Below are 19966 nucleotides of genomic sequence, written 5' to 3'. Positions count from 1 at the left end.
GTTATCAACAGCTTTTGGAGATTTGATGCTAAGGCGTTAAATAAATCTTTTAACATCATATTGTAATTGACATTTTGAAACATGTAACGCATATAGTGATGTAACTTTTTCAATTACGTATATGATGGTTATATATACTTTCTTTACTATTCAATTGTTATGATACTGCACATGATGTCCTCCACCCCCGAACGTTTCCATCGTTTAGGTTTGGGGGTGTAACATTGTTCTTCACTAAAATCCCTAAATTTTAATTTTTGAAAATCATTTTTCTTGTAAAAATTTCTCAAACCCTTGATTTGATTCCAGACACCCCCAAGAGTGTGTCCGAATCCCTCAAACCAAGGCTCTGATACCAACTTGTAATACCCTTAAAAATACAAATTGAAAATTTCATTTTTAAGTTGATCAATCATAAAATAAACCATATTGTTTTTCCCAAAACCAAGTAAACATAAAATAGTTTAGTTGTGCAATCCAACAATACATATAAAATCATCATCAGCGTCATAATACCAAATCGCTAATGCGGAAAATCATGGGGTGATACGATGCAATCAAATCGATGGTTTTCCCTTCGAGCTGGAAGTACCTGAAACCAAAACTGAAAACCGTAAGCACGAAGCTTAGTGAGTTCCCCACCATACCACATACAAATCATAAACATATTGTCTGACATATTGGGGTGTCCGACCTACCCCTGCCAGGTATACCTGGGTGTCCAACCTACCTATGTCAGACATATCGGGGTGTCCGACCTACCCCTGTCAGGAATACCTGGGTGCCTGACCTACCCATGGGTTTTATTCCAACTGATTACGGGGTCTATTTCACCCCTACCACTACCATATAAACCATTTATATCACACATAAGCATCAACAATACATACTACCTTAATAATTATCACAAACACAATTACTAAGTCATATCAATACTAGTGGGCGGACATTGGTGCCTTCGAAGGGAGACTCACCTCACTGTGTATGCCAAAATCATACTCCTCGGATAGCTTAGAATTTTCTCTCCCTAAAGCATAATAAATTCCCTAATTAGTCATTGGGTCCAAAAAGGACTCCCTGATGGCCCAAACTTCTAATCATACCCAAAAGAAGGTTTCCTAATCCTTGGCCTATTGGGTCTCTTCCTCCTAAGGACGAACTCCTAATAATTAAGGCCCAAATCAATTCATTTAAGTTTCAAGGCGCACTAAGGCCTAATACCATTTATCTTAGGTTTAGGCCTAGAAGCCTTACTCTACAGTGGGTCATGAGGCCTAACTATTTTCAGTCCCAACATCTTAAGGCCCAAATACTCATTCAATCATTTTGCATGCATACTGCCACTCTTTGAAACTTTTCAAAGAATCAGAATTACACTTAATCTTATAAGTATAACCATATTTAATGAACCCTCAGCAAATCATGACGAATAGATTTATTATCTTTTGTGGTGGATCCAAATAGTCCAGATCAATGTGTACTAGATCCATTAGTCCTTCACTTTAACTCACACAAACATGTGAACAATGAATTAGTCTTAATTTTCCAAAGATCAAGATTCTTATACATCACACAATTCAAATTGTATGACTCCAAGTTTCTATCCAACTGAAACTTGGGCGATGAGAATTCCTTTTCACTTGGTTAATTATGACATTACACAAATGATATAACAAAGAATAAAATCCATATTTAATATTGCTAATAATATAAATATAACTACCAATTTTCATAAATGCCATTGCATAAGATAAAACCAAAAATTTTACTTTAGTGATAAAATGTGGAAAATTTTATCCTTACAATGAAAATATATAAAACCTACGTATCTAGACATATTTCCTAAGCAATCTATTGAACTATCAAAACTCCCAAGCAACAGCTCAAAAATCTGATCCGTTAACCATGCGATCGAAATCCATCTCTCATGATCATATTCAATTTGCTCTTCTTAAGCATCCTTCTTTCTCTTAAATCCTGCAAAACATCAAAATGTGACTATCACATCATGTAATAAGAATCTATGAATAGGAACTTAATAGAGTTAGATAATGGGTGTACCAGAAGTAGAGTCACACAACTTAACTTTATTATCTTTAAGATCTTTCAGGTAGTCTGGGCAGCTTCATATCCAATGTCCCTTCAATTGAAAATAGAAACATATGGATTCTTCAGGAGTGACACACGGAACTATCACAAAACTTGCCTTTCTGTTTACCGTATGATCAACCAATTTGACATTGGCCAATCCCTTTCCATTGGGAAGAGGAACCTTTTCTGGACTATCAATGTTCCCATTTTCATTGTCCATGGAAGCTTAGGAGATTGATCCTTCAAACACATTTTCTTGACTAGTGCACTTTATCATTTCTGCTTCAGCAACAATTAGCAAATATGTCAGATCAATAAGGGTCACGTCGTTGTTAGTCATATAGTAGTCTTTAACAAATTGACTATATGACTCAGGAAGCTAGTGAAGAACCAAGTCAACAACCAGCTCCTTTGGGAAAACGGCACCTAACATTCCTAATATGTCAATGTGCGACTTCATGTTTAGAACATGTGCACACACATAGGTTCCATCTAATAGTTTACATGCCAATAGTGTAGCACCTGGTTCCTGGTACATATTCCTTGTAACTAATATTTCTTAAATAATGCATTTTGTCTTGGACTCGGCGAGTTGAAGGACCAACTCGCCGAGTAGAAGCGGGATGAGACACGAGGTCTAAGCTTTGGACTCGGCGAGTAGGCCTTGTTTGGGCAAAAACCCTAACCCGGGTGTTTGCACCTTATTTAAACACTCCAACTCAACCACCCTTGTCCCTAACACTTCCATAAGAGTTGTAGAGTGAAACCCTAGCCCCTTTTTGTCCTTGTAAATGATTTTGGCCTTGTGAAGGAAGTTTGAAGCTTAAGAGAAGAAGAAGGAGGTGGAATAGTGCAAGGAGGGGAAGTAGATCCGACATCTACCCTGCAAGAGGCTTCCATTCAAGTAGAAAAGTCCCTACCTTGATCACTATTTCATTAGATTCCCATTTTGTCCCTAATTGGTGGTTTTCAAGCCCTAAAACACCAAACTCCATGTGTTTGTGCTCTATGATCCAAAAGGACTTCAGATCTAGACCTTATAGACGTATTAGAAGTATAAAGTCTTTCTGGTTGAAGTGATTGAGGATCTATTGAGTGTATGACCTCATAAAGAGCTTGGAGTTGCCTTTTGGAACTTATAGGGCCATACATGCACGTAAAGTTTACAACTTTACGTGATAAGCATGCCCTAGGAACATAGATCTATGGTTTGGAAGCGTTGCACGTCTCAGATTTGGTCTGTATGGGAAGTGGGTCGAAGGGAGCCGGCGAGTCCCAAAGTGGAACTCGACGAGTTCTATGGAGATGGTCTTAGACTCGGCGAGTTGGATAAACAACTCGGCGAGTCCTATGAAGATTGCCTAGAACTCGACGAGTTGTTCTTCAAACTCGACAAGTCATATGAACTGTTACTGAGTAAGAAGGGTTTAGGTGTTGAAGGTCTAAACCTTCGTATCTGCATGCGGAATTAGCAATGTAACATGTAGCAATAGTCCTAGAAACCCAAATCCTCATAAAGGATGCTCTGGTGAGGATTTGGAAGCGAGTAGGAGATCTGCTCGTGTGGACTCGGCGAGTTGTTCTTAGACTCGGCGAGTCGGATTGCGAGCCGGTTCTATCGTCCCAAGTAGTGAGTTAAGGGTGACTTAGTGAGTGGGAAGATGGACTTGTCAAGTAGGACCGGGTTAGTAGGAGAAGGACTCGGTGAGTCGGTGCCATGAAGTCCAGTCAACTGGAAGTTGACTTTGACCAAGGAGTTGACCTTGGACCAGGGGTGGGTCAATCATCTTACCTAAGGGTATTTATGAGTGGCTAATCTATGTTTATGATTTATTGCCAGAGGATTACCAGTTCAGCAGTCAGGCACTTAGCAAGCAGACTTTCAGCAGCTACTTTTCGAAGTGAGTTACCTTCCAGTAGCAGTGGGTCTACGGCCACAATGCCGGCCCACCAACAGGAATTGTATGATCAAATGATTGTCTCTGTGATATTCATCTAGGGTTGCTACTACCTGTGATATGTTTATGTGCTAGAATGATATGATGCTATGTGCTAGTAACAGTAGGGGAAATAGTCCCCAGATTACCGGTCAATAGGGCCGAAGGGGCAGTCATGCCCAACCATGCTAGATAAATTATGTGATATGTGTTATGTGGTAGTAGTAGGGGGTGAAATACTCCCCTGTATCCGGTCGAGAGGACCGAAGGGGAGACCAGCACCCAGATATGCTATCATTATCCGGTCGAGAGGACCGAAGGGGAGACCAGTACCCAGATATGCTAGTTAGTGTCCGGTCGAGAGGACCGAAGGAGTAGGTCGGGCACCCAGATATGTATGACAATATATGTATGATATGTGGTTATATGGTATGTGGTACAATGGGGGAACTCACTAAGCTTCGTGCTTACGGTTTATAGTTTTGTTTTCAGGTACCTCTTCATCGAAGGGAAAGGAGTTGGCGCGGTAGCGGCACATCATACACGCACATTGTTTTCCGTACCATGAGTTATTCTGGGCTTTTGTACTCTGATATTTGATTGTTTTCATATTTTGGTTTTCAGGCACGATGTATGTTATGAAATGGTTTGATCAGACAATGTTTTATTTACAAATGTTTTCTAAAGTATTGATTTAAAAACAAAATTTTTGGATGTGAAATTTGGGTCGTTACAAATAGGGCTTGAGTAATCTTGAACTTTTCAAGTTAATGAAAATATAGGTCGGGGAGAATCACTGGAGGTGGTGAAGGAAGAGTTGGAGAAGTGTCATTTCTAGTTCCACCATTTGAAGAAGGGAAGATCCTTTTACCTTGACCAACTTGTGGAAGATCATCATTAGAAAGAGAAGGAAAAACATTACCAGGAAGACCATAGTTGTATGAACGTGGCATCTATAAAGGAAGAAAAGAATTCAAGTTAGTTGATTTATATAATCTTTAATTATTAACCCAACATTTTTAAATTAAGGCTAGGATCCATATTTTCTATTCGAATTCTGAAGAGGGATGTCGTAATCAAATCCGAATCTATTTTAGGTAGGTAAGCAATTACCGGTTTCAATCAAATGAAACTCTTAGATCTTTTGAGATTCATTGAACTATTCAATAACATGTTTGATCTCGATTATGTTCTCACTTTGTGACTAGGATGCCGTGGATCACAAACGAGATGTGAATAACCATGCAAATTAGCTTGATATTCTTGATATCATTTATCACCTATTTAATATGTCTGTTAACCACACACGCTCCATTGATAAATGATAATTTATGAGACACCCATTGCCAACAATATTGGTCTCATATTAGTATGTTGGTTAACCAGACATGCTCCATTAACGACCAATAAGGTGCAATGTGCAATTTCATGGGTTAGTATCAAATTCACATTTTTCCTAAAGTAAATAAGAATGGGATTTTATTTAGTTACTTTATGTCATTATACTTTTAATGAGAGTTTAGTGTCCTATCCTACCCGTTCGGCTAACGATCCTCCACTAGTCAAGAGTGCGGTGGTAAGAATGGATACCCAATGGCGGTCATTTTACAGGCCGCTTCCTTAAACACCCGTTATAGACCAGCTTCGTGAATGAAGTCTACTAATGGTAAGACTGGTTTTTCTTATATATATATATATATATATATATATATATATATATATATATATATATAGAGAGAGAGAGAGAGAGAGAGAGAGAGAGAGAGATTAAACTTTTAATTATAGAATAGTATAAATGTATATTTTAAAATTTTAAAATACTAAGGATTTACCATTGATGTTTGATTAAATTTAAATCCTTTTATGGATTTTTATTAATTATCTTTTAATTTAACATTTAATTAAATTATTAACAACAGCCAAAAGGGTGTACTTTAAACCTTTTAAAATACTAGGGTTCCAAAATTTAAAATTTCAACATTATACTTTTAATGAAATTTTAAATTTCGAAACCAAAGGTGTATTTTTAAAACTTTTTCAAAAATACTAGATCAAATTTCAAATAATTAAATTAATAAATTAATTTTGTCTTTATCTTAAAATTTGACCAAATCAATTATATTGATAAGGATATACCATTACCTTTTCAGAAAATTCAATTTTAAGCAATAAAAACGAATTAAGGCAATTATCCTAATCAAATCAAGATATGAAAATCGAAAAAAACAGGGATCTGACGAGTCAACTTGTCAAGTTCTGGGTAGTGAACTCATCGAGTCTGATGAACATATTGATGAATTTGTTCCCTCCTCCTTTGGACAATTCACATATGCATCAAATTCAACTGAAAATCACCATAGACTCTGATACCATTGATGAGTTTTGAGCATAACTACAACCTATGGGCTACTAGGGTTTTCTGGAGGAAACGTTAATTTCCTGCTTAAGGTTTAAGCAGCCCATGGACTCCTCATCTAGAGGCCTTGGACGAAAATCTCATTGGGCTTCCTATAATTTTCGTCCACTCCATTGTAAGGAGTCCAATAGCCCAATTTCATAACTATCAATGATTTGTAAAACAGCTCATGTTCCTTTTAATCAGTTCATTTAATCCCCAAATTAATTCCAAATTAATTTCTGATTAAATAATAATTAAATAACATGATTTGTAATTAATATATTATTTTCATAATACATTAATAAATCAATTTATGTTTCCAAATGATAAATTCAACCTCTCTCTCCAAAAGTTATCATGTCAAGTTGCTAGGGTGAAGGTAACTCAAAAGGACCATGCTACTATCAAATCAAGTACACATCAATTATAATTATGGGCTTAGACACCTAATCCAACAAGTTTTATGTTCATCACCCAACTTATCTCCATCAAAATTGTTTTCTAAGTCGGTTATGTCTAAAGCTACATCAGAAACATCAACAAAATCCTTGTAAGCATGTACATTTTCATCTTTCTGAACCATAACTTTTTTCTTTTTACTATTATCTACTACATCCCATTTTCATAACTTTAACTTCTTGTTGGAGAAAATCAACATAACGACCACCCACGTTATTAAGATATGTACCAATATCATCATCGCCAACGTACTTGTAATTTTCAGGATCCACATAGTGAATATGTGAATACCTCACATTAATATTTTCAGCAACACTATGAAACTAAGGTACACTAGGAGTCATGAAAGTACCTATTGTATTGTTGATCCATTTATCGTTGCATAACTTAGCAACCGAATCATTTCCACTCTTGCCACCCTTCGTAACCGCATCACCTTCATCAGCCACCACAAAACTTTCACAGCCCTTCCTCCAATCGATTTGATTACGTTGATCAACATTTTAATATCCATGTCTTTAACTATGGCTATATAATGATTCAATTCAGAATGATGGAAACGAAGACTAATTTTATATTTGTCTAACAAACCGGTACAAACTTACTATAACTAATATACTCGGAAAATATCAAAGCGGATCTAAAAATACCTGCATGTAGACATACGTATTCAAGATTTGTTTCCATAACTTTCCACCTTCCGCTGGTTACAATGCAAACCAAATATCATTCATTTTATTTGAGAGATTTTATAGAAAATTTCCAAATAAATATTAACTAAAGTAATAATTTTTTACAAAACCTTATATAAAATAAGGTTGCTTCGCAGTTGGAATGAGAGGAAATCGCAGATAAACTTAATTCATCTATAATTTTAAGTATAGAGTACATATATTTATACTAGAAAAAAAAATCATCTGCAAATATACAAATCGTTGTGCTTTAGCAACTTGTATATTTACAGATGTTTATTGAAATTGCAGATGAGCTTAATCCATCTGCAATTTTAATAACTAAAAATATAATTTAAGTTTTTTTTGGTTATTATCCACCAAAATAATAAATGAATTAGATTAAATTTGTAATTTTCTCAACAAAATAGCATTATGAAAATTGATTTTTTGTGGAAAAAAAAGAAGCAAGGGCATTTATGTCAATTAACTCGTAACACTAAAAATAGGCAAGTAAATCAGATCACTTGTGTTTTGAAGCGGCAATGTCTTAAATGGACCCAAATCTCACCGCCCTGTTCTCATACGCATGCGTTCATATCATCATCTTCAAATCCAACGATGTATAGCGCGAGTGTATTTCAAACACCACTTCTGCGCGTATAATAAACAAGCAATACCCAAAGAAAGAGAAATTTATGAGATCATCGGTTAAAGCATTGAGGGACATAACCGTAAAATTAATGCAAAAAAACAAATATTTAATCAGAATTAAATACTTTTTTTGCATGAACAACTCGAAAACAGAGAGCAAAACAATACGAGACGAGACGCTTGGCGTGATGGCGCAACCATCTTTCACCAATTGTAAAACTTCTTCTGTTTCTAGAGAGAGAAACCTATAGATACAGTGTATATATATATGTACATATATAGAGAGACAAAGAGAGAACATGAAAGTTTAGAGAGAGAAAAGAACAGAAGGCAAGGAAGTAGTGGTTTGCTTTTTGGTAAGGTATCTTATTCCAGAATTGAAAACTGGGAGATGAATTTTCGGTGACCTTAAGAACAGGGTTTTGTAGAGAGAGAGAGAAAAAGAGAAGAAGAGATGGGTTCATGGCGGAATTCAGCCACCTCATCCATGAAGCTTCTATGGCTGATTCTGCCGTTTATGGTGGTTGCTGTGTTTATTGGGGTTAAAAAGTCAAACTTGGCGGATGGGTCAAAGTATTACCCTTGGGTTTGGAGTTCTGTGATTACTTCTTATTCTACTTCTGCAATTAAAGATAACGAAGCGGTGGCAGCGGTGGGTTCTGTGTCATTGGGGCAACGGCCAACGGTGGTCGAAGGTGGTGGTGAGGTGGCTGAAGGGCCATCGGAAGATTATGTGTTTCATCAGACTTCTAATTCTTCTTATCCACCGTTGGCTATGGAAGATGAAATGGACGTTGAGTTGCCTGTAAGTTCCCTGTTCACACTTGATTTTACACATAATTTTAAATAATTAATCAGGTTTTTTGATATCCTAATTCTAATTCAATGAAATTAATTTCAATTTAAATGAATAATAAATAAATTAAATCTAAAATTTGGTCAAAAGAGTTTAATTCGGACATTGGAAATGTAAATGCATATTAATTGGTGTGATACTGGTTTGAAGTATCCTATAAACACTAATTTCACCATTTTTTTTTTTCATATTTAAGATTATAAATACCTAAATATTACAATAATTGTTTAATTTTGTGAATAGACTTAATTCAAATCATTTTAACTCATTTCATGTAGCCAAAATCCATTAATATATGCTTATAAATTGATCAAGGTTATTAACTTTTTTAATTCTTAAGGTTAACCAAAATTTAAAATTGATGATTAATAAACTTTTGTTCTCAATCGCATTATATTGTTGTTTTGTGAACTTCAAAAAAAATGTGATCAGTTGTTTTGTACGTATTGTTTGTATACTGAGTTGGCTAATTGACCATTGGATTTATTTGGGTGATTTAGGCCAAACAAGCAACGTGTTAAAACTAGCCGGTTGAATCGGGGGTTTCTCAAAAATAGAACAAAATTAGCTGTAAATGAGATAAAAGTGTTTCGGGTCGACCCGACCCATTAAAAAGCAACACCTATATTTTTGCCATTTATTTCTTTTGCAAAGAAATTTTTTGTATAGAGAATTATATATGAGTAAAATAGTATGAAATTGAATCGTATTCTTTTTAAAATAATTTTTTACGTTGATCCGATTCATTTTAAAATAGTTCATTTTTTATGCTTTTTTTGGCATGAAAAGTCAAAGTGAAATTCCTTTTAATATTTTTTTGAACTTGCTGAAGTATATGCGGATAAGGACCCTTCATATGAAAATATTCTTTCTACGCCATCATTTGTCTCTTTTCATGTTTTCTTTTAGGATGTTACTGAGAGCTTGTGTCCTTCTAATCTTTCCTGTTTACGTAAACCGCTAATTACCTAAATTGGGTAAACTTTTTCTTTTTCAGAAAATGAGCATAGTCAGTTTCTAAGAATATAGAAACGTCCAACATTTAGAGCATAACTACAAGTTCTTATAAAGAAATTGTACTAACTTACAGAATCTTGACAGGCTATTGCCAAGGAAGATGACATGAATGTGATGAGTGGACCAGACATTTTCGTGTCTGTTAATCAAACTCATGGATTTCCTGTTGATGCACAAATCAATAGGAAATCCACGAGTTTGGATAAACTCGAAGCTCGTCTCGGACGCGCTCGAGCAGCAATCAAAGAAGCTGAATCCGGGAATAAAACTCATGATCCGGATTATGTCCCGGATGGTCCTATGTATTGGAGTGCAGCTGCTTTTCAACGGTAATTATATATGTTTTTTTTCTTAATTATGCATTGATGAATTGTACTTTATCCACAATATCTTAGTATGTGCAATATTATAGGGATATTCTGGTTTATCTATATAATTATTTTGTGGGACCACATGGGTGTTACTTACCTTCCTATTATATTTCATATTTTTGACTTCAAAGTTGACTCATACTTTGTCATATATATAGGAGTTATTTGGAGATGGAGAAGCAATTCAAGGTGTTTGTGTATGAAGAAGGAGAACCCCCGATATTTCATGATGGACCTTGCAAAAACATATATGCAATGGAAGGTAACTTTATATACCAAATGGAAACCACTAAATATCGAACAAAAAACCCCGAAAAAGCACATGTGTTTTTCCTCCCGATGAGTGCAACGATGATGGTACACTATATATTTGAGCGTAATCCAAATGTTGACCATTGGCTTCCCATGAAGCAAACGATTAAAGATTATGTCGATCTTGTGGGATCCAAGTACCCTTTTTGGAATCGCAGTTTAGGAGCCGATCATTTTACAGTTGCTTGCCACGATTGGGTAAGTAGTATTTTGTGTACGTAGTTTTTATGTGGTTTTCATTTTAGTCATATGATTCTGAAGTGGTAACGTTTTTTAGGGTCCGGAGTTGTCGAAAGCAGTTCCTTACCTTTTCAAGAACTCTATTCGAGCTCTATGCAATGCGAATATATCAGAAGGGTTTAATCCTACGAAAGACGTGTCCATCCCAGAGATTTTACTCCCAGATGGAACGACACATGGGATACTAAATGGGCCATCACCAAGGTACCGACCCGTTTTGGCATTTTTTGCAGGTGGGGTACATGGTCCTATTAGGCCAATACTTCTAGAGTATTGGCAGGACAAAGACCCTGACCTGCAAGTCCACAAGTACCTTCCAAAGGGTGTTTCGTACATGGCCATGTTGCGACAAAGTAAATATTGCATTTCCCCGAGTGGTTATGAGGTGGCAAGCCCAAGAATGGTGGAAGCACTTTATACAGGTTGTGTGCCGGTTCTCATCAAGGATGGTTACGTTGCCCCATTTAGCGATGTCTTAAATTGGAAATCATTTGCAGTTATACTCACGGTTGAAGATATCCCGAACCTTAAAAAGATCTTAACTGGTATATCTACAAGACAATATTTGAGAATGCAGATGAGAGGGAAACAAGTTAGACGGCATTTTGAGGTTAATTTTCCTCCAAAAAGGTATGATGTTTTTCATATGATACTACATTCGGTTTGGCTTCGTAGGCTTAACATTCGAATTCAAGGTGTGGCTGATTCTTGAATAGTTTTGGTTGTTTTATATTTTAATGGGGGCTAAATGGTGCATATTAGGAAAATAGAGGGGTTGTATATGTACTTTTTTCATGATTCTTGAGGAATAATTTCAATATTTATTGTATTTTAACTCGGTTGATTAATCGATTTCAATCATCCATGATCACCCACAAAATCGATGAAGATTTGGATATTTCAAGGTGTATTTTCACGGATACCTTCTCTTGATGAAGATAAATCATACTATATAATATGACAGATCGGATTTTATTAAAAGAAACAAAAAAAAAAAAAATATTAATACATTCTTTTGGTGGTTGATGAAGACGTTTCAACTTTTTCAACATGGAGTATTTCCATTATTCCACTACGAGGCTTCATAATGCGATTGGTCGCTAAGAAACTTGACCACCCATTTCAGTTTTATTCCCCATTCAAGACTTCTTATTTTATAATTATATAAACTTATATAACTTTTATGATCATGCACACTCTAAACTTAGGATCAAATGAAATTTTAGGGGTGTATAATTCTGACATGAAATTTTAGGATCAAATACATACTGATGCACAATCTCCTAATAACTTTGCGATATGTATGAAATTACTGTTAGGGGTACGATTTACTTTTTTCATAATGATGTTTATAGATAGATATTGAAATTTTCTTTTTGAATATCTTGATACACAAAACATGAAATAGTGGATGATGTAATTGTGCGCAATTTGTAGGAAATAACAACGTATTCTACTATTTTTTTTATTAATCTATGCAATATATTTTACTGTTTAATTGTTTATTTACAAAGTCGAACTTTAGATTAATGACGCTGATATTGATACAATCTTTAAAAATTAACTTCTGTGACAGCCATTTATAGGAAATGTAAATTAAGTTCGGATTTTGTGTGGAAAAAAAAACGTATTTCAAGTTTTCAACCCATTTTCACCGTTAATTGTGTTGGCTCGTTTATATAAAATGTTTCAAACATGACTTGGTGATGGCAAACAGGCAAGGGAAATAGACTTAACAAGGTAATTAACTTTTTGGTTTATTTACATCTGGATAATTTTTTTTTGTACATATTTATGTAACAAACTTTTTGAAAATGTTCACATATGACCATTATGACCGGCTATAACAGGTTACATCCGGTCATAATGGTCATATGTGAACACTTCCTAAAAGTTCGTTACCTAGATGTATACAAAAAAAGATAGTTACCCCCAGATGTGAACAACCGAAAAGGTAAGAGTAAATTACACGAATGGTCCCTGTAGTTTCATCAATTTGTGCGTTTGGTCCCTAACTTATTTTTGAACTTGGATGATCTCTACTGTTTATTTTTTTTTTGTATGTGTTTGGTTCCTGTCTTACATCAAAACACTATTGTGCCTTTTTTTTATTTTTTAAATTAATTTCCTTATTTTTGTATTTATTTTTTATATATTTTAAAAAACTAATAGACCCCACATATTTGTATCTTCTCACCTAAACATGAAACCGCATTCGAGAAATTTAATCTCAGTCCCACTAGTCACCATCTCATCTCTCATACATGGGGTCTAGTAATTTTTTAAAATATATAAATAAGAAATTTAATTAAAAAATAAATTAAAAAAGGCCTAATAGTCTTTTGAGGTAAGACAGGGACAAAAAGCACAATAAAAATAAAAAGTATGGATTATCCAAGTTAAAAAATAAGTTAAGGACCAAACGCACAAATTACCCAAACTATAAGGACCATTCATGTAATTTATTTTTACCTTTTCGGTTTTTTCACATCTGGGTAACTATTTTTTTTTTTGTACACATCTAGGTAACGAACTTTTTAGAAGTGTTCACATATGACCATTATGACCGGTTATGATCGGATGTAACCTGCTACAGCCGATCATAATAGTTATATGTGAACACTTCCAAAAAGTTCGTTACCTAGATATGTAAAAAAATAGTTATCCAGATGTGAAGAAATCAAAAAGTTAATTACCTTATTAAGTTATTTTCAGATAATGTCATTAGAAAACGAATATATCATGTGTTAAGTTGTCAAAATGTCAAACACATAAGTGATAAGTTATTAGCATAATGGGCTTAGACATTAACTTTTATACTGGGCTTTAGACATTAACAATACCCAAAAATAATATATAACTAATATTTATTTGAAGCATGATTTCGGTGATTACACATTTTCAAACAATTTGAAAAAATAATTCATCAAAAACTAATTATTTGAATTAATAAATATTTTTTATATTTTTATTTAAACATTTGGAAAAGTAATTATTAACTATCAATCCATGTTGATAAACATTTTAAAGTAAACAACTTTAAATACCCTTAATAAGAGAAATAAATCTGTAAAAGTCACTAAATAATTTTTTGAAACTTAAATAAATTTACAAACGACAAGAGTTTATACTTATATTCATCATGGATTACATATTGGTGATTTAGTTGTATTATTTTTGGGTCAACTTAATGTTAAACCCCAATATTAAAGTAATATATCTAAACCCAATATAAATGTATTATATTTTTATCAACTTATGTGTGTTTGTTTGTTGGGTTAAATAACTAAAAGCAAGTGATGGCCAGTTCAACTGGCTTGATGCAGTGGGTTTACATCCCCATGTGGTTTGGGGTCAGGGTTTCAAACTGGTAAAACTTACGTGCTTTTTAAAAAATAACTAAAATAACTAAAAAAATAATAATAAAAATAAAAAATAGAAAAAAAAAAAAAATACTTTAATTTTTCCCAAACATCAAAATTTATTTACGATATGTTATAAATAGCGGCTTTAGTTGTGATATTTTTTATTGAGTATCGACATTATCTTTTTAATCTGAACTCTAAAGTTCAACTTTGTAAATACGTTAGTATTTTATACAAACAATTGTAAGAATGTTGTGTAATCGAAATATAAATGTGTTTTTATTATGAGTTACATCATAATATCATCATAAAAATGCCGTCAAAAAACTATAAAAGATATCAAGGTGGATGATGATTGGGTAACGCAACCAGATAGAATTAAAGCCGGTTTTTAAAGTTTTATAAGGAAAAGTTTGACGTATTTAATTGTGCTCGAGTTATTAATCGTAGCTCTTGGTTTTGGAATTTAACATCAGATCAAATACTTGCTTGACTCGATGCCAACTTTGGAGGAGGTTAGAGATGCAGTATGGGCTTGTGGGAGCGATAAAGCTCCAACACCATATGGATTTACGTTTTCTTTCATCAAAAGATATTGAGAATTAGTTAAAAAGAATGTGTATGGGTTTGTGATGCACTTTTTTCAAATTTCCTCATATTTCGCCTGGTTGTAATTCTTCTTTTATCATCTTTATTCCAAAGGTGATAATTCCACTTCCTATTAAAGATTATCGGCCTATTACCCTTATCGGAGTTCAATATAAAGTAATAGCTACGATTTTATCTCTTTGCTTGGCTAAGATGGTAGATTATGTTGTGAGTACAGAATAGCCAACATTCATTAAGGAGTGATAGTTTTTAGATGGACCTTTGGTAGTTAACGGGTTAGTGGACTCGTGCAAGTGGAAGAAGAAGAAGAAAGCCATGAATTTTAAAGTAGATTTTGAGAAAACTTACGATTCCCTTTCTTGACATTTCTTTTAATAATTATGAATTTTATGGGTTTCTCTGCTAAATGGTGTGATATGATTCGGGCATGTCTCTCTAATGTTCGATCTTCAGCATCGATAAATGAAAATTCCACTAATGAATTTTCTATAAAAAGGGGTTGAGAAAAGACGATCATTTATCACCGTTCCTTTGTATTTTAGCCATGGAAGGGTATGTTTGTGTTAGCTTTTTTATGTCAAAAGTGATTTTTAAGAAAAGTGCTTATTAGCTTATAGTTTTTAGGAAAAGCTGGTTTTAAAAAGTGTTTGGATGCGAAAAGTTGTTTTTTCATGAGTAAAATGATTAAAAAGCTAAAAAGCTAGGATTTTCCAACTTTTTGAAAGCTTTATTTTTTCCCATCCAAAAGTTGTTTTAAAAAACACTTTTTAAATAGACAAATACTTTTTTAGCTTATTAGCTTTTTAAAAAGCTAATAAGCTTTTTTTAAAAGCTATCCCAAACACCCACGAAGCATTGGATGTTGTGGTTAAAGAAGCTATGGATGTCAAGTTGTACTGTGGATTTTCTATTAGAGAAGAAGATCTCATATTGTCTAATCTCTTTTATGCAGACGACGCTGTATTATTTAAAGAGTGGAGCATAGACAATATTATTAACATTATAACTTTGTTAAAATGTTTTTACATGGTTTATTGACATTAAATCAATCCATAAAAATCCAATCTTTTTGGAATTAATGTTTCTCAATTGGTGGTGATTCCACTTGTAGAGTTGACTAGATGTAAAGTTTCAAAATTACTTTTCTCTTATACGGGGCTCTCAGTGGGTGATATGATGCATCGTTTGTCTGGTTGGAAGGCTATTATAGACAAATTCAAAAAGAAATTATCCTCATAGCAGATTAAACTTCTTTATATTGGAGGTCCGACTGTCCGACAACACTTCTTAAGTTTGTTTTGGGGGATAATGTCACTGTAGCACATGAAACTTTTAACATTTGGCTAATTTGGTTTGGTACATTAGACCATTAAACTCGTAACTGACCTTTTAATTACACCATTAATTTTAGCAACTTTTAGAAGGTTTCCCGGTTATACGATGCCATTTTGTCAATTAATATATATTTTTTGTCTAATCCGATGCCACGTGAGATATACCACGTCAATTAATGAAATACGACGCTTAAAGCCTTTCGTCTTCAGCTATCGAACTTCACTAGTCTTCTTCTTCATTATTGAGCTGTAAAAGAAACTAATTTAGGGTTTGTGAAGCATTCTTGTGATCGAGCTGAAAGGAACAAAGAACTCGCAGCAATGGCACAATCGGAACCTAATGGACTGTTTGCAATGGTGGAACTCAACTACCAAGGGGTATTTAATCGAAATCCTTTCTCTTACACTGGTGGTGTTAAAACCATCTTCAATGATGTTGACTTTTCTTCTATGACTTATTCTGAGTTTGTGACCTTCTGCGAACGTTTCATGCATGAAGAGTGTAAAAAGTTTTACTACTGTGAACCAGACATGTCCTTCATGGAAGGGCTTAATCCCATTTCAGATGATGTGGAATATTCTGCTTTTATTTTTGATGCTTATGGAACAGATGGTGTAATTTCGGTTTATGTGGATCATATTGGGGTTGGTGTTGATGGGTGGCATGATGATGAAGATAATGATGATGATGAACATGAGTCTTGTATTGATGGTGAAAATGAAGACAACATAGATGAACTTAGAAATGTTTCCTTTGAATTTAATGAGGATGTAGTGCATATGAGTAGGACATCAAATGATCCTTTCTTGAGTAAGCTATGTGTTGATGATGAGGATGCAAACAACATTGTAGATGATGAAAATGGGAGAGAAGTTGAAGTTAACATACAAGCTCATTCCATATTTAATGAGCTATTACACTGGAAAAAACAAAAACCAATTCTAGGGATGAGATTTAAGGTTCCAGGGCAAGTAAAATCAATGTTGTGTAACTATGCTGTAGCTAATGGATATCAATTGTGTTTTGAAAAAAATTATAGGACAAGACTTTTGGTGAGGTGTAGCAAAAGTGCTTGCACATTTAGATTATGGGCTTCCTGGATGAGTGATGAAGAGAGTTTCCAAATCAAGTCACTAAAAGCTGATCATAATTGTGCTAGGAACTTCAAGTTTGGATCATTGGTGACATATGCATGGATTGGGAGTCACTATACCAAAGAGATTGTAGAAAGTCAGAAAATAAGTGTAAGGAAGCTTAGGTTAAAGGTAATGGCCAAGTTTGGTATCCAAGTTAGTATGGGGCAATGTAGAAGAGCAAAGAAGTATGCACTGAAACTTGTTGAAGGAAACCTTGTTGAACATTATGGTAAGCTATGGTCATATGGTCATGAGATTTTAAGGACAAATCTTGGGTCAACTGTGAAACTAGATATGGAGGATGGGCCAGATGGAAAGAAATATTTTAGCAAGTTCTATTGTTGTTTTCAAGGAGTTAAACAAGGTTGGATTGAAGGGTGTAGAAGGGTAATTGGTCTAGATGGATGTTTTCTTAAAGGTGTTTGTAAGGGAGAATTGCTTTGTGCTATTGGGAGGGATGCAAATGACAAGATATATCCTATTGCTTGGGCAGTGGTTAATGTGGAGAACAAGCAGAATTGGAAGTGGTTTCTAGAGCTTCTCATTGATGATCTACACTTGAATTTAGGCAATGGTTTCAGTTTAATGTCAGACCAACATAAGATTAGTATTTTACATAGTAATGCATTTATGTTAATTTTAGACTATCTGAATTTAACCTTTTTACTAATACAGGGTTTGATAGAGGCTGTTAAAGAGTTGCTGCCATATGTAGAGCACAGGTAGTGTGCTAGACATATTTGCCAGAATTTGCAGAAGAGATTTACTGGTGCCATATATCATACCTTGTTTTGGAGAGCATCTAAAGCCACAACTGAGCATGCTTTTAAAGTTGTGATGAAAGAAATTGAGACATTGAACCTAGAAGCCCATCAATATCTCATGGAGAAAGATCCTAAAACATGGTCTAGAGCTTTTTTTCAAACTGGAAGGTGTTGTGATGCAGTTAAAAATGGGTTCTCAGAAAGTTTTAATGCTGTAATAGTAGATGCTAGGAAGAAGCCCATAATAACCATGTTAGAGGAGATAAGATTATACATGATGGACAGAATCTACAACATGAAATTAAAGGGACAACAATAGGGAAATCATATTTGTCCAGAGATAAGGAATAAGGTGAATTCGCTTAAAAAAGCTCAAAGGCATTATCAGGTACTACCAAGTGGATTAAACCAGTTTGAGGTAAGGGGAGCAATAGATGCATATGAGGTGGACTTAGAAAGAAAAACATGCTCATGTAGGTTGTGGCAATTGAATGGATATGGATGTGCTCATTCTGTAGCTAGCATATCCTTTCTTAATAGGGATGTAGAAGCCTATGTAGACAACATGTTTAGCACAACCACATTTACAAAGGCATACAATTACAGAATTGCTCCCATGAATAGCAGTGACATGTGGCCAGAGACAAACTATACTCCACCATTGCCTCCTATTAATAGAAGGATGCCTGGTAGGCCAACTACTAAGAGGAAGAAATCCACTACAGAGAATACAGGAACACACAGGGTTTCTAAGGCTGGAAAGAAAATCAGATGTAGTATTTGCAAGGAGATAGGTCACAACAAGGCCACTTGTCCACAGAGAAGGCCCCAAAAGTTAAATGTGAAGAAACAGAAGAAACAAAAAGTATGTGTGAACCAAAATGCAGGACAGGTAAAACAATTTAAAATATAAGATTAATTAGATATAATTTGTTACTAACATAATTATATCATGCCATGTAGGGTAGTACAAGTGAACCACAACAACATGAAGAGGTTGAAATGACTCCAATTGAGATGGATACTACTCAAAATGATATGCAAGTTGCTCTTACTGATGTTGAATCTAGTAGTGCAGGGGATTTTATTCAATATGTGCAATTCACTCCACCTAGAAGTTATGAAGGTGATGAGGGTGTTATGGGTGAGGAAGCTGATGTGGTTGAGGAAGCTGTTGTGGTTGAGCAAGTTGTTTAAGATGAGGAGGCTGAGGAGGTTGATCCTGTTATCCAAGTTGATAATGTAACTGTTCAGGAGGTTGAGGAGGTTAATCCTAATGCCCAAGTGGATAATGGTAATGTTCAGGAGGTTGCTCCTGTTAACCAAGTTCAGCAGGTTTGTGTTAGGCCAATTTCAGATATTTTGAAGAGGATAAGAAGAAGAAAGTCAGAGAGAATACTGAAGCTGAAATTAGGCAAAACAATTGGTGGTGTTGATGATCCAGGAAATTCGAAGGGAAAAGCTCTTGTAATTGATTAGTGTTTATTGTAATTTGTGTTTAAAGTTTATGTAATGGGATGATGATAAATTGGATTTTAAGTTTATGTAATAGGATGATGTTAAGTTATATTTAAAGTTTATGTAATAGGATGTTGGTAATTTATATATAAGTATGTGTGACATTAAAGGGTATTTTGGTCATTTAAGTATGTATGAAAGAAAAAGGGTAATCTGGTCATTTAAGTATTTATGACAGAAAAGGGTAATTTGGTCATTTATTTATTGATGACAAATAAGGGTATGTAGGTAAT

The 19966-nt window shown here is 34.5% G+C and overlaps 1 protein-coding gene and 1 long non-coding RNA gene across 2 annotated transcripts; one reads left to right on the top strand and one right to left on the bottom strand.

Annotated features, from left to right (window-relative positions):
• Window positions 1–1804: 1804 nt before the first annotated feature.
• On the bottom strand, window positions 1805–7624 carry LOC144997543 (uncharacterized). The gene is made up of 3 exons (XR_013659846.1): window positions 7536–7624; window positions 7238–7413; window positions 1805–2370 (listed from the first exon to the last, which is right to left on the bottom strand). It is a non-coding gene; the product is annotated as an uncharacterized LOC144997543 (long non-coding RNA).
• Window positions 7625–8340: 716 nt separating this feature from the next.
• On the top strand, window positions 8341–11841 carry LOC145034050 (putative glycosyltransferase At5g03795). Its single transcript, XM_078982478.1, has 4 exons — window positions 8341–9015; window positions 10168–10412; window positions 10613–10964; window positions 11044–11841. The coding sequence occupies exons 1-4, from the start codon at window positions 8665–8667 to the stop codon at window positions 11716–11718; spliced, it is 1623 nt and encodes a 540-aa protein (XP_078838604.1). The 5' UTR covers window positions 8341–8664; the 3' UTR covers window positions 11719–11841.
• Window positions 11842–19966: the final 8125 nt, after the last annotated feature.

The sequence above is a fragment of the Lactuca saligna genome, chromosome 1 (assembly GCF_052625555.1).
Source record: "Lactuca saligna cultivar CGN05327 chromosome 1, ASM5262555v1, whole genome shotgun sequence".
Taxonomy (NCBI): domain Eukaryota; kingdom Viridiplantae; phylum Streptophyta; class Magnoliopsida; order Asterales; family Asteraceae; genus Lactuca; species Lactuca saligna.
The sequence above is the reverse complement of the archived record's forward strand: the minus strand, read 5'-3'. Positions and strand labels throughout refer to the sequence as shown.

What these genes read in the sequence shown, in the direction of transcription:
- LOC145034050 (XM_078982478.1), top strand. Translation starts at nt 8,665, where the DNA reads ATGGGTTCATGGCGGAATTCAGCCACCTCATCCATGAAGCTTCTATGG. An exon ending in AAATGGACGTTGAGTTGCCT is followed by an intron (nt 9,016 to 10,167) that starts GTAAGTTCCCTG and finishes GAATCTTGACAG; the next exon opens with GCTATTGCCAAGGAAGATGA. An exon ending in CAGTTGCTTGCCACGATTGG is followed by an intron (nt 10,965 to 11,043) that starts GTAAGTAGTATT and finishes AACGTTTTTTAG; the next exon opens with GGTCCGGAGTTGTCGAAAGC.